This window comes from Polyodon spathula, chromosome 15 (assembly GCF_017654505.1).
Source record: "Polyodon spathula isolate WHYD16114869_AA chromosome 15, ASM1765450v1, whole genome shotgun sequence".
NCBI classification, from domain to species: domain Eukaryota; kingdom Metazoa; phylum Chordata; class Actinopteri; order Acipenseriformes; family Polyodontidae; genus Polyodon; species Polyodon spathula.
The window spans coordinates 10,357,308-10,371,887 of NC_054548.1; the positions used below are offsets into that span (position 1 = coordinate 10,357,308).

The 14,580-nt window shown below is 37.6% G+C and overlaps 1 protein-coding gene across 7 annotated transcripts in view; it reads right to left on the minus strand.

Moving 5' to 3' along the window:
- LOC121327814 (dystrophin-like) overlaps positions 1-14,580 on the minus strand; it is a 222,876-nt gene that overhangs the window by 82,266 nt on the left and 126,030 nt on the right. For all 7 annotated transcript variants that reach the window (XM_041272024.1, XM_041272029.1, XM_041272027.1 and 4 more), the window contains exons 14-16: positions 11,122-11,242; positions 10,582-10,850; positions 4,879-5,025 (exon numbers count right to left, since the gene is read on the minus strand). In XM_041272024.1, the coding sequence (XP_041127958.1) occupies positions 4,879-5,025; positions 10,582-10,850; positions 11,122-11,242 (537 nt within the window). The remainder of the gene's footprint in view (positions 1-4,878; positions 5,026-10,581; positions 10,851-11,121; positions 11,243-14,580) is intronic.

Genomic DNA, 14,580 nt, shown 5'->3' on the forward strand with positions numbered 1-14,580 from the left:
ACAGTACAGGGCCAGGATCCAAATGTCCTCAATTTGAGCTTTCCAGAGCTGTTCCAATCCATATATGTTTACCTAGGTGCTTTAATTACATTGTTGTGCATTGGTAGTAAATGGACACATTTACGGGCGTTAAGGTTAGAGTTTACCTATTTTTGAAGAGTGGGTAATTATCAATTCAAGGATACCAAGGTATTTAGTGAGCAAATCTCCAAAAAACAGCAGGGGTGGTTCCATACAAATAGACAGACACAGTAGAAATACAGTGACACCTGAAATAACCATCAAAGGGGTTGATCACGTGTGACTGATTGTTTTATTTTACTGTTTGATAACATGCCATCAAGATTTAGGATTAGAATGTAATCATCTTACTGCAATTTATTGTGCTAGTAATGCAGTATAGTTTTGTAGGGTGAGTTGACAACAAAATTGTCAATCTAAGTTCTGTAAATGCAAAAAAATACCTAGGTCTTCTCTGGCTGGTTTATATATTCCATATATGTCGAAGATACGGACGCCTTGGCTGTTGTGAGGCACCAGACAAAATCGAGTGCCTCCAACCCCCGAGAAGTCCGTATATTCTACGTATACGGACACCCGAAGGGCCTTATTGCATTTATAATCCAGTAAAATAGTGGATTTGAAAAAAAAGTAGTCCCATTTATAACTTTGAGTAAATTTGTTTAATTGAAACAGGCAAAAGTAAGTAAATATTGAATTGTAAATTGCCATTGAAAAGATCCACCAGGAGGCGGAGTTGAGACGGCACTGAAATATTTTTTTTCTGTGAGCGCAAGACGCTGTTGTTTCAGCAGAACAGGAGTAAAAAAATAATAACAATGAAGTCTCATATTTCAGTAATTTTTCAAGGTCTGTGTCAGAGAGGGGTGGATAATGTGCTGAAGGGCCTTTTGTGTTTTTCTACAGTGTTTACAAATTGCTAAAATACATTATCGGGGTGAGTGAGTACAAAGACAGATTTATGCTATCTTGTAGTTCATTGAATTGATCTTTATCCAAATCGGCACATCCTTAGGACAATAATTAAAAATTTAAACTTGTTAAAGCAAAAAAATATTTAAAAAACTGCATTTAATGTTCTCCATCCGCAGTAAGTCACATTAACAGCTCACATACACATGTAAAAAAACAAAAGAAACCCTGACAGAATTGCAGACACTAAATATGATGGGAAAAGGTTTTTTTTTTTTTATAAATTCCCCTGCACGGCGGATTACGACTTGATGTTATATGTCAGGAGGTTCTTGGGCTTTACATTCCACTCTTGACAGATACTCAAAACAAGTTACGGGTCATTGAAAATTTGTGTGGTAGGGCGCTGCGGACTGTGAAGATTATTTTTGCACAGCTTGAGAGACTGAGCAACTCTTACATGAGCAGAAGCCTTGAATACAAATGATTGATAAAAACTGTGTTACCATGTCTTTTTTCACAGTAATTCCTCTCCCATGTTTTCACACTCATCCCCCACTGTAAGAAATTCATTTATTAGTAGCACTCTATGTCATTAACCAGGAAATGATTGCCAAGTCATATTGTATTATTGATTTAATTTTTTCAAACCCTAGGCCTCAACCCCACTTTTAGTCCAAACAAGGTTGACACTTATTACTGGGAAAGAGAAATATTGTCAGTTTCACAGAAAGCATGACCAATTTAATACATTCATGTGTTACATATATTAATACTATATACCGGATGTGGCAAATTCTATTTAAATGCATCCTAAAGCTGTTGCCTGAGCATTTGACCAGTTACTCAACTAAGTCAAGTAACAAAGATTGCACCAAGTTTGAAGTCCTGTTTATGATCAGTAGTAAACATTATTTTGCTTTTAAGGCACCACATTTTTTTGTATAGGTTAGCACTCAGTTTGTAACTTGCATTAAACTTAAATGTATTCATATGTACATAAAAGTACTGCTGCTGTTAATCTGAAAAAAAACTTGCAGTCACTTCAAGGAAATTAAAATGTAATTATAAAGCTATAGACGCTAGAACCTATTTGGCATTGACTTAAAAGCATAGTTTCCTATATGTTTTATCTATATTTTATTTTACATTTTTTAAAGATGATTTACGTATCTTTGTTGAAGATATCTGCTCTTCAGATGTCTCCTGTGCAATATTACAGTAAAAGGAACCATATTTTAGTGTAAACTGAAAATTATTTTGGGGTACTGTAACAATTTGTGTGATGTTTTAATGATTTCATTATTGTTCTTAATGTTTTTTTTATTATTGTTGTAAAAGATGACTTACTTTGACAAACCTTTTGAAAGGGTTTAGCTTTCTATGCAGAGGTCGGGAGAGTGTCAGACAAGAGAACCGAAAGCGTCTTACAAAAATTCACCTCTGATCAAATCATTGATGTTTTTAATGATTTTGATAAAAATTGATTGAAAAGCTTAGAGTCTGCATTGAAAACAGATTTCAAAAGACTTACTGTGCAGTAAGATCCACTCCTGGACCAAAGGCTGTTTGCGCCTCAACATTAGCCGCTATTGTATTACTGATCAATAATTTCAAACTCATAGAGGTTGCAGGGACTTCAAACTAAGAACCACTTGAGTCATGTATTACCTGTTTTAATGCAGTGGTACCATTACTGGTATGAATTTACAATCAGTGTGTTTCTGTAATGGTGATGCCAAGACTGGTAGAACATTCAATAAGAGGGGTAAAACCTGTTACTTGACACAATGGAATAAATCTGAGGTAAAAATAAATTATAAATGAGCTATCATGCGCAACCAAGAGTGTTAAACTAAGGGTCAATCTTGGCTGGAGAATGGAATGTCCAGGCAAAGCCCAGAGGAGGGAGGGAGGAGGGGGGCTTTCTGTCTACTGGGTGTGCTGCTGTGCTTGGTACCTTACCACCACTGAAGGCACTCCACCACACGTCTACTGTTTGACAATCTCACACTCATGAGTTGGCACTTTCAGCAGGAGCAGTCTGAGTGTTTGCAATGAAAAAGTAATGGTAAAGTGTAGGATAGGAACTGCAGTCATGCTAAAACGTTCATGTTAAGCCAAAATACTGAAACAATCTACAGTATACATTAAGTGCTTATGGCTCCCGACTACAGCTTCATAAAGAGGGAACACTTTTTAAGGTTATAAATATACATAACATCATTAAAAATGAACCAACAGCAAGAATCATCTGGCAAAGACCAGAAAAGATGGCAAATACTAATATTTGTAAATATTTTAAAAGGGAACAAAAAACTTTATTTTGTTAAATGTGAAAGCTGTAGGAGTGGGTTGAAAAGTCCTTGAAAACAAACTGGATAAGAATAAACTGTTTTTCCACAGCTTTACTGTACGGTTTGGTTTCTTTTGTCATGAACACTTTGTTTAATTTAATTAGCATGTTTCCCAGACATTATGAGAGCTTATCAAGCCATATCTCCACATTCTGTTCTGTTTGCTGATGTCAGTACTATATATACAACTCACTGCTATTTCTTATCCTACATATCTGCATACTTTAACCAACCAGACAATCCTTACTCCTGGAATGCTAAGCAGGTGGAAAACTGTAAATGGAAAACTAAAACTGCTACAATTGGAAGCGTATGGGTTGTCAACTGGGTTCATAAATCTGGTTAATTTCAATGACAATACTACAAAGTAAAATGCATCTGAAAAAAAATGTAAAAGGCCTGTGAGTAACCATCAAGCTTCAAAAAAAGGCACTATGGCAGCCAACCAGCTATGTCCTTGAAAAATATCAGTTTAATAGGCAGAAAGTCCATGCTTGTACCTACTGTAAAACAAAAATGTACAACCCTGTCCAGACTGTAAATACAAAATGCAGAAATCTCCACTATATCCAGTGGGCAGTAACATATATGTTTTTATTTTATTCCAACCAATGCAATGTGTTTGCAATTAGCAAAAACAAAAAAATGCTAAAATGAAAGGACTTCCCGTGGATTAGTCCAGAAGGCTATTCCACCCTGCTGCTTAGACTTACATCAAATTAATTATTATTCAATAGAGTGCCAGTGTTCTCAATAATTTGTCTCAAAATATGTGTTCCACAGTGGGAGTAGGCATGCCCTGCCCATTGCAGCAGTTCTGCTTCCTGAGTGCAGCACTTACTATGCCCCCGAGAGATGCTCCTGCAATCCCTGACTCGGCCTTCTGCCACCAGCGCCGCCTTTCTACTGATTTCCATCAGCTACAATCTGTATTCATAAGTAATTTACAAGGGATTTATGCTTTAACATGTACGTGTGCGGCTGACCCCTGTCTCTTAAAACAGTTAGCAGATCTCGGATTTTGGTAAGTGAATCCACCTACTGTTGCATCCAATAAGACTCATACAACAAAAGACAAGGTTGACTGTACATATTAGATTACAGCAGAATGTACTGTTGTATGAGGTTGTCTGTGTTCTACTGCTTTGCAGTGGCTCAGCAGCTCAGTGGTACTGTACATAAGAATTCTTAAGGTTTTCACTGCTGCTGGCTCCACTCTTCTTCCTAGCAACAGCCACATGGCCAAGATTCAAACTCGGATCACAGTGACGTTTACCATAGACACAAGTTTTCATTAGTAAATGTTAAAGCAATAATCAATGATTTTTAACGACAGAAACTGTTACAGGAATTCCAAAAAAATATGGGGTTACATTGTATACGAGTGTGTATTATACATATAACGAAGGCACAGAGTTGCTGTCCAACATGAAGTACAGCGCTGCTCTATATTCTCTACTTTCATACCAAGTAAAATTCTGCTGCACACAGGAGAACAGAAAAGTATAGGGAAATAGATTTTAAGAGGCTACACTATGCTTTGTGCTTTTGGATTGATAAGGGAGTGTCACTAGACATGGAGGCTTACCTGCAGGAGCTTCCAGCGTGTGTTCAGATCCTCCAGACGGTTAAGGTTGTAATGGGAGAGCTGGATGTCTGCAGGAGTGAACTTGGAAGCCAGGTCATTCACATGGGTTACATTCTCTTTAATCGGAGCTATTTCATCTCGGAAGGCCTGCAACAAGAAACAAAAACAGTTTATTGAATCTTGTTTATGGCTTCCTTTTTCTCAATGTTCAACACCCTCTGTTTGATCAGACAGGTATTCTCAGCTGGTATTCTCAGCTGCATAGCCTTCCATGTCCTGATTATGTGCAGTGCCACTGCATACAACTCAACTCTCCATGACTCCAAGGGATGTCTCTTTCTTACTGACATGCCTTGTTATCCCTGGTGGGTCAAATACACTTTTTTAGGAAAACCCGACTGTCATACCCCCATCTCAATTCCAGTGTCTCTTGATTTTGCAACTGGCTGGCTTTGTCAAAAACATTAAAGTTAAGCGAACTGCCGCCCATGGTTCCACACTGCAGAAAGTAAGACAGAACTGTATCTTGTTGCTACTGGTGGCATGTGTTGGTTCCCTGGTTGCCCTCTTATACACCACAGTAAAACATAGCAAAGTGCAGTTACATAGCAAAAGAAAAGTGAAAGCATGATAAAGCATAGCCAAGGATGGCAAAGCACAAACAAGGATGGTAAAGCACAGCCAAGGACTGTAACGCACAGCCAAGGATGGTAAAGCACAGCCAAGGATGGAAAAGCATAGACAAGGATGGTAAAGCACAGCCAAGACTTGTAAAATCGTTTTAAAGCACTTAATAGTTTAAGCATGGGAAATTGAAAATGCAATATGTAAAACTTTTACAAGGGCTATAAAAGGCTTTATTCTAAGCACCAATTAGACACATTTGACTTATGTATGATAGGAAAAGGACCTGTTTGACTGGTTAACAGACTCCTTTAAAAGATAACCAGATTTGCCAGTACATGCCAGTGTCAAGTGAGCTCAAATAGTAAATCACCTTTGGGAGAAAACAACAGTGGGTTTAATACAGTTGACTAGTGGCTGTATTTAGATATGCTGCTGTTAATTCATTAAAATACACCCCAGAACCATATTCTAATCATCAATGAAACCATGTCAAAAACTATTTACATACCTACAGCTGGAGCTCTGGAACTGTGTTCATAAATAAACCTTTTAAATTAATGGAAGTTGTTTGTGATGCTCAATATAGAATCTTAATTGAAATAGCTATAATATGTTTCCTTTATCATTATTCAGTTTTATTAAAGCACTCTTTGATGGCCAACAGACTTGTGGGCTGCTCTTAAATTCATTTGGTTCTTGGCATAATGAATACCATGCAAACAGAACAAAAATTAGAAGAGCAACTAAATATTGTACCTAACAGAAAAGTTTTAAAAGAAGACTTAACCTTTGCAAAAACTCAACAAACTCTACTAATAAGAGGCCCTGAAATCAAAAATAATTAAACGTCTGCCCGTTTCATGTGGTTAACTTTTGCTGTCTAATTTAAAACAAAACGTATTGAACTGGAATCTGTCAGACAGCACACAGGGCATACTACATTGATTAATGGTGAGGATTTGGCCAGAATATTCTGAGTGGGTTTGATGTTGTTTAGTGTTATAGAGTCACAATTTCACAAAACTTCTCTTCTGTTATCAGGATGCACAAAAACAACCTCAAAGCTCGGTACAAACAATCAGAGAAAAAGAATGGATTCAGGACTATCTTATTAAAGGTTTATACTCCAAATCATCCTTAGTACAAAACAAAGAACCACTCTGATTAATTGCAAACATAAAAAGTGAAAAAAGTAGCATTTGACGCTATAGTAAAGGTCTTGAACTATACCTGTTTCACCAATGGCTCAAGTGACAACACAAAACTGCTAGTGTTGATAAACCTAAATGGATCCTTGGTGGCTTTATACATACTGAATCCAGTGTGGGCTGGTTTGGTTTAAAATGTTCATTTTGAAGCCAGGTTTACTGCTAGGCATGGCTAAAATAAACTTGATCAAGTTATTGGTACAGTCAATTAGCTGAAGTCATGTTATGAGCCGTGGGTAGAATGGGTAACATTTTTATACCCTGTATTGCACGGTTGCATGGTACCATGTCTTTAGCAATGTGCTACCATCTAATCCAATGTGTTGCCATTGCTGGGAATGCTATGTTCTTCACATAGTTCTGCTAAGATGTAAGAAAATACACTGATATAATAATGGTATCCTAAAGGTATATTTTAATGTAATGTAAGGTCAGCCACTATCTAAATCTAAATGAGTGAGCCTTTTACAACCAGTGTGTTTGACTTAACATTGAGTTAGCTCAAGGAACTCTAACTGCCAAGAACGGACTGCTACACATTCTCTTCATTCTAATCTTTATGAGGCAGAAAGAAGTGCTTCTTATAAATGGTCATCAGATGCACGTTCATTTATTTTTTTGGAAAACATATTCTCTTATTATACATTGCAACAATGCTCCAATAAACCATATAAAGGGTTCCAGTCAAAACTCAGATTATGTTACATTAGAATGTTTGTCAAATATAAATTTTGTAAATGCGGTTGACCATGATTTAGAATAACGAATTAAAACGCAAAAGACAATTCACAGAACTCTCTAAATTGAAACCTTATTTCCACTCATTGGTCTGCTTCTTTTCTAAGTTACTTATTCAGTTCACTGGTAGTGCACACTGTATATTATGCTAGCATTTATAAACGCTTTGTAAATGAGGCCCATAAACCTTACTCATTCTAATGGATGCATTATTAGAAATAACAAAAGAGGATACATGTACTTTTAATATTCATACAGGAATCTGAAACTAGTACACCTCTATTTATGCCGTGATGATCCAATAGGAAAAAGCATGTTTGATCTGCTCTACAGTCTTGGCACCAAGAAGATTTATTTGTGCCAGTGTATAACTTCAGAAATTTTCAGCAGCATGATTTAATGCACCCTGCAGCTCTTTTCTAAACACCCTTGACAAAACATACAATCTTACAGAAATATGACAGCTTTCCTTGTTCATTTGAGTCAATGACAGAAGTACCAATAGACTTCTAATGTGAACACAACTAAACATTTGTTTTGTTAGCTTTAGCTTAATTATAATCCAGGTCAGACGACCAAAACAATAATGTGTGTTGCATTGTTCAAAACAAAGGGTTTGCAGTCCCAAATAATAAACACATTCCAGTAACACATGACACAAACACGGTCACCAGTCCTGGGTGCGTGCTGCAGTGCTTGTTGTGTTAATACAATAATTATCGTGACACAGGTGTAGTGATGTCCAGGTTCATGCTGGCCTCTGGCAACAGCTCCGGAACATGTTAGCCGTCTACTAATGATAACAATCAACAATTAGAGACGAGACAAAACAAACAAAACACTCATGTACGATATCACAACAATGGTCCTTCCGGGTTGTTTCCTTAACTATAAACAAACGAACAGATCACGTCGCTCCGTTCCCTATTTGTACCATCACACATAAGAACATAAGAACATAAGAAAGTTTACAAACGAGAGGAGGCCATTCGGCCCATCTTGCTCGTTTGGTTGTTAGTAGCTTATTGATCCCAAAATCTCATCAAGCAGCTTCTTGAAGGATCCCAGGGTGTCAGCTTCAACAACATTACTGGGGAGTTGATTCCAGACCCTCACAATTCTCTGTGTAAAAAAGTGTCTCCTATTTTCTGTTCTGAATGCCCCTTTTTCTAAACTCCATTTGTGACCCCTGGTCCTTGTTTCTTTTTTCAGGCTGAAAAAGTCCCTTGCGTCGACACTGTCAATACCTTTTAGAATTTTGAATGCTTGAATTAGGTCGCCACGTAGTCTTCTTTGTTCAAGACTGAACAGATTCAATTCTTTTAGCCTGTCTGCATATGACATGCCTTTTAAGCCCGGAATAATTCTGGTCGCTCTTCTTTGCACTCTTTCTAGAGCAGCAATATCTTTTTTATAGCGAGGTGACCAGAACTGAACACAATATTCAAGATGAGGTCTTACAAGTGCATTGTACAGTTTTAACATTACTTCCCTTGATTTAAATTCAACACTTTTCACAATGTATCCGAGCATCTTGTTAGCCTTTTTTATAGCTTCCCCACATTGCCTAGATGAAGACATTTCTGAGTCAACAAAAACTCCTAGGTCTTTTTCATAGATTCCTTCTCCAATTTCAATATCTCCCATATGATATTTATAATGTACATTTTTATTTCCTGCGTGCAGTACCTTACACTTTTCTCTATTAAATGTCATTTGCCATGTGTCTGCCCAGTTCTGAATCTTGTCTAGATCATTTTGAATGACCTTTGCTGCTGCAACAGTGTTTGCCACTCCTCCTACTTTTGTGTCGTCTGCAAATTTAACAAGTTTGCTTACTATACCAGAATCTAAATCATTAATGTAGATTAGGAATAGCAGAGGACCTAATACTGATCCCTGTGGTACACCGCTGGTTACCACACTCCATTCTGAGGTTTTTCCTCTAATCAGTACTTTCTGTTTTCTACATGTTAACCACTCCCTAATCCATGTACATGTGTTTCCTTGAATCCCAACTGCGTTCAGTTTGAGAATTAATCTTTTGTGCGGGACTTTGTCAAAAGCTTTCTGGAAATCTAAATAAACCATGTCATATGCTTTGCAATTATCCATTATCGATGTTGCATCCTCAAAAAAATCAAGCAAGTTAGTTAGGCACGATCTCCCTTTCCTAAAACCATGTTGACTGTCTCCCAGTACCCTGTTACCATATAGGTAATTTTCCATTCATGACCCCTTGGTAAACGAGTGCAGCTGCTCTTCCAATCTGCGGCTGCTACATAATTTCCCTTCCAGGTCAATGAGTTAGGGCACCAGAGTTCCGCCCCCTTTCTAGGTGACAGACTTCGTTTTAACCCTGGGAATGAACTGTCAAGCCAACCAGTCTAGGGTACTCTGTTCCCGTTACTTAGCGCCCTCACAGGTCGGGAGGGAGATTTATCACCAAGAATCATTCTATTTCTTTCATAGACCCGTACTGCACATGTAGACAATCTGTGAGGCTTACAGTGTGCAACAAAAGCAAGCTACCTTCAGAGCCACTAACACTCACAGTTCAATGAATTCAAAACATTCTGGTCTACTTCTTGAAATCCATTTGATGATTTTTTTAAAAGGCTTTTTTTTTTTTGAGTGAAGACTTGACTTTTGAGACAATAATAATAGTCTTTTTATCCTCTGATTTCATACGGCACCTTCATAGAGAAGCGCTCCTCTTAACACTGCCACTTGTGCATCTCACTATTGCTTTTGTAACTGCAGTTTTTCACAGTGATTTTGTGTAATTGAGACAGTTTTTCAAAGTTTTTTGCTTAATTTTCAGCTTGTCTGTGGTGCCCTGATGTAACTCCTGAGCTACCTCCCAAAAAAGCTGCTAACCTGACATTGTTATTCAACAGGGCAGAGCAGCAACATGTTTCTCTCTCTCTCTCTCTCCTTCATGCCATGCAAGATTGGTTGGTTGTCCTTCTTCAAACTTAGTTTCCATGGAAACCTAAGCAAATTCAAGCTGGGATGCAAACAGAACAACTGAAAGGGCATGTTTATTTGTCGGTCGACAAGAAATTAATAAAAGAAAAGCATGTATACTGACTGTGAAGCTTGGTTAATGCTGGTGTAACAAACAAACCTTTAGTTTCTCTATATGGTCCTGCAAGGAATCAATGAGAAGATCCCCCACGGGTTGCCAGCCCTGCTTGACCATCTCAGCCTGGTGCAGTTTAAGGTCCAGCTCATCCATGGCCTCTTGCAGCTCCAGCAGCCTCTCCAAGTCTTCATCCAGCTTTTTCTGCCAGTCTGCACAGCGCCCATTCAGACGCTCCCACTCCGTTTTCACGTCATCTGACTCCTTGCGAAGGATTCGGGAGATGTTCTGGGCCCGTTCCCCAGCCGACAGCTCTGAGAAGACAAGTTAGCACAAATAAGCTATTATCTATGCCAACTAAACTGGTATGTATAAATCAAACCTATCTCAAGTGACTATTTCAGCACAAATTAGAATTATGGACTGGCATAAATTGGTGACTCCAAATTATTAGAGGAAAGGTGAGGGGTAATTGAGTCAGCCTCAAAACTGGGCTTCCAGAGATGAAAGGCATTTAAGGTTAGTGAAATTACTCTGCCGCACAACTAACAAAGGCAGTGTGTTTCTAGTGTTGTGTGTTCATACCTCTTGGTTCCTGATAAAGCCTTTGCAGCCCTTCGACCGGCTGCTCTGCCAAGAACACCTGCACCGTCTCTAGAGTGTTCAAGATAACTGGTTCTTTAGCTTTCAGTTCCCTCTTGAAAGCCTACAAAAAACATATATTAGACATCTCATGATTTCGGAACTGGAACTTAGTAATGATACCAGTATTATTAGGGGGTTGTGATTTGGATATGAACAACACTTTATATATGGATCTTTTCACAACTTATTTCAGACAAACTGCAGCTCTAAAGGAATCTGTAAAAGGGAAGAATTTTCAGCTCTGTATTTCATGCAGCATCATAAAAGGAGATAAAAATGACCTGCATTCAAAATATGGTGTGTAATAAATGGCCAAGCAAGTTCCATTAAATGTGAGCAAGTTATTCCTAAACTATAGCTATATATATAGGTCACTATGACCTGTATTATGGTAATTCTCAAGAACACAGTTTGTTGGACACACATAAGTACGTACAGGAGCCTCAGCTATACCCCTGTTGCCAGGGATACTCATCTCCAGCAAGGGGGATAAAAATAAAACATAAAACACACCGATGCTCTGCTTATTTCACAGTAGCGGGAACTAGCAGCAGACAAGGAGTGAAATGTTTTTATAGCTGTGATAATCCATCCTCCCTGTTTGATTTTTGAGAAATGTTCCCTCAGCCTGGCACAGTGGCGAGGCTCACTGATGTGTTTTAGTCAGATGAACCTCTGCACTGCAGAGCTGCAAGTTTCAAAATCCCAGTGGGGGTCTTGCACTCCTAATGAGAACGGAGCTGGTTTACGGAACTCTGTCACTCTGACTGAGATTCATATCCCTTGAGGTGAAATCAGAGATAGGACTTGAAACCTTGACAGAACTAGCTGTGGCAACAACTCCACCCATCTCCCAACGAGTCATGCAATGTTTACTTTTTTTTTTTTATAATGGCATAATACTGCATAGCAGGCCATTTTGGCAAGGAATGTAACAGTATTGGTGTTTGAGAAAAAAATCGTCCATTATATATACAAAAAAACAGAAATGTCTTTCTTGATTGTGTAAATAACTTACTGCTCTGCTTGCTGTTTTCTTCCCTATAAGTACAGACTCATCACTAAAAATATATAAAAAATAAAGCATTGAGCTCACAGAGAGACTCACTGGAAGAACAGTGGAACACTTAATGAGTAGATGGACGTATTGAAGGATAGGTACTGTAATGTATATGCTATGCAGCAACAGAGAATGAGGAATCACTGAGACTCAAACCTGTTATAGTGACAAAAACTACTGCTATTGGTATTGTGTGCGAATAAAGTGTGATCTTCTACCACAATACCTCATACTGCCTGATTGGTAGGATTATGACTAATAAAGATGTTTACCATTTTATTTCTGTCCTGAACAAAGCAACTAAAATAAAATGTAATTGCAAAGCTGCCTGCAACAGCATTTAATAATGGTACCCACAGGTTACAGTGATTTTAACAAGCCCAATGTGTATTACTATAAAATAAACCTTTCACTATGAGGACTATAAAATGTTTTAATTAACTGTATAACTTATACTTGGAGTGATGCAGCTCCAAATCTGCAGTTTCTAATTATACCATCAGCAAATGATCACTTTCTTTTGTTGGACAGGAGCTTCTCAAATCTACTTCAAGGATAATCGAACACAGGTGCATTCCTGTTGTGTTATTTATAGGTGTTGTCATTTTTATAGACACATGTGAAATATTAAAGTGAAATAGTTTACATTAGAGCAACAGTTGCTAAACAGAAATTCTATGTTCTTTTTCCCTATTATGCACCATATTCTTAGTCAAGAGTATAGTGTAAAGAAAAATCTCTGTGCATTGAACCGTGGTCCACTTCCAACAGCCAAGGTAATCTCTTCAAAACGATTACATTGTTGCACCTTGTTCCAACAGGTACCTAATTTACATGAATTTGCTAGGGTCGTCTGAGGGTCATTTCCCAGTGTGCACGTTAACAAGGATTTTAGCAGAATGATGTAAAAGTACCATGTGTTTTTGTGGAACAGTGGGCACTTAGTATGTACGTCGTAGACAAAAGATTAAGCAACCCCTCTATTAAAAAAAAAAAATAGATATTTAATGCAGATATTTGAGCTGTTGCTTGAAACTCAAGATGTGATGCTTCATGACACAAGGAATTCATGTCTAGTAACCGAAAACTCGATCACAGATGCCTTTGGCAATTTGACAATTAAAGATAATCCAAAATGCACTAATCAGTAAAGATTTACAGACTTTACAGTTTCAATAATATGATTTATGACACTGACAGAAAAAATATGACTTTCATTGCATTGCAGTTCAACTCATTCCACGTTTTTACTAGTTCACAGTAAAGTATGGAATTCATTTTTTGCTTGTTTACGGTATTTAAAAAAAAAAAAAAAAATCAATTTTATAATTTGTTAAATTAGCCATTAACTAGGTCACAAAGTGTTACAAGACACTAATGACCTAAAAATAAATAATATCTTGTCAAAGAACACAGTAATGCCAAACGGCAATTCAAATGAAATCCACTATAATTGTAAAAGAGGCAATAAGTAATGATGACCTTTGTTTTGCAGTCAATTTTGACCTCTTAACCTTCCACCATGAGAAACGAACATATTCTTGTGCTTCTGAAACCTGAAGCAAATACTACAACATTTCACCAATCTCTTAATGCTTTCTGTCTCTACTGCATCGCATTGTGTATACTATGGAAAGTGTAGTAAGTAAAGCATACTAAAAGCATGCGGAAAAACAGAAAGCCATGATATGGGAATAATATAAGCATGGGAAAAACATTTTAAACTGTAAAATTAGTTTGTACATTGCAAATTGACCATGTGGAATTTGTACGTGTGTGAAACAGATGCAGAGAAACACAGTGGAGGTGACAGGATCCCAGAGATAAGCAAGGTAATGGAAACAAGCGGTTAAAAAATCCATTTTCCGTTTCACACATTTCACCTTTTGTAGAAGAAGAATTATTTTCTTTTTAATGGCAAATTAATGCACTAGCAAAATTGTGTGTTGAAATCTAGGGTAAAACAGGAAACCGACCATTTATAATGTATGGCCTGCTAAAACTGCAACCAAACTACTTTATTTAAGTCTTTGTATCTGTCGTCAGTTATGGGTACCGTAATGACATTCTGTCTGCTGGTTTGAATTGATTAGCTCATTTCACGGAGGAGGAAGGTCGCTCGGAAGAACGCACAACTTTGAGAACCCAGAAAGTGCCTCAGGGCTTGGTGTCAGGAGGAGACAGCCCCATATTCTTGTCTTCCCCATGTAGAAGATCATATGAAAATCTGATGTGGCTTATTTTTAGTAAGGAGACTCAAAAACAATACAAAAAAAGGCCAGCTATGTGAAGCGCTGTGCAATTTGTCATTGTTTAAAAACAGAGATACATTTAAAAAC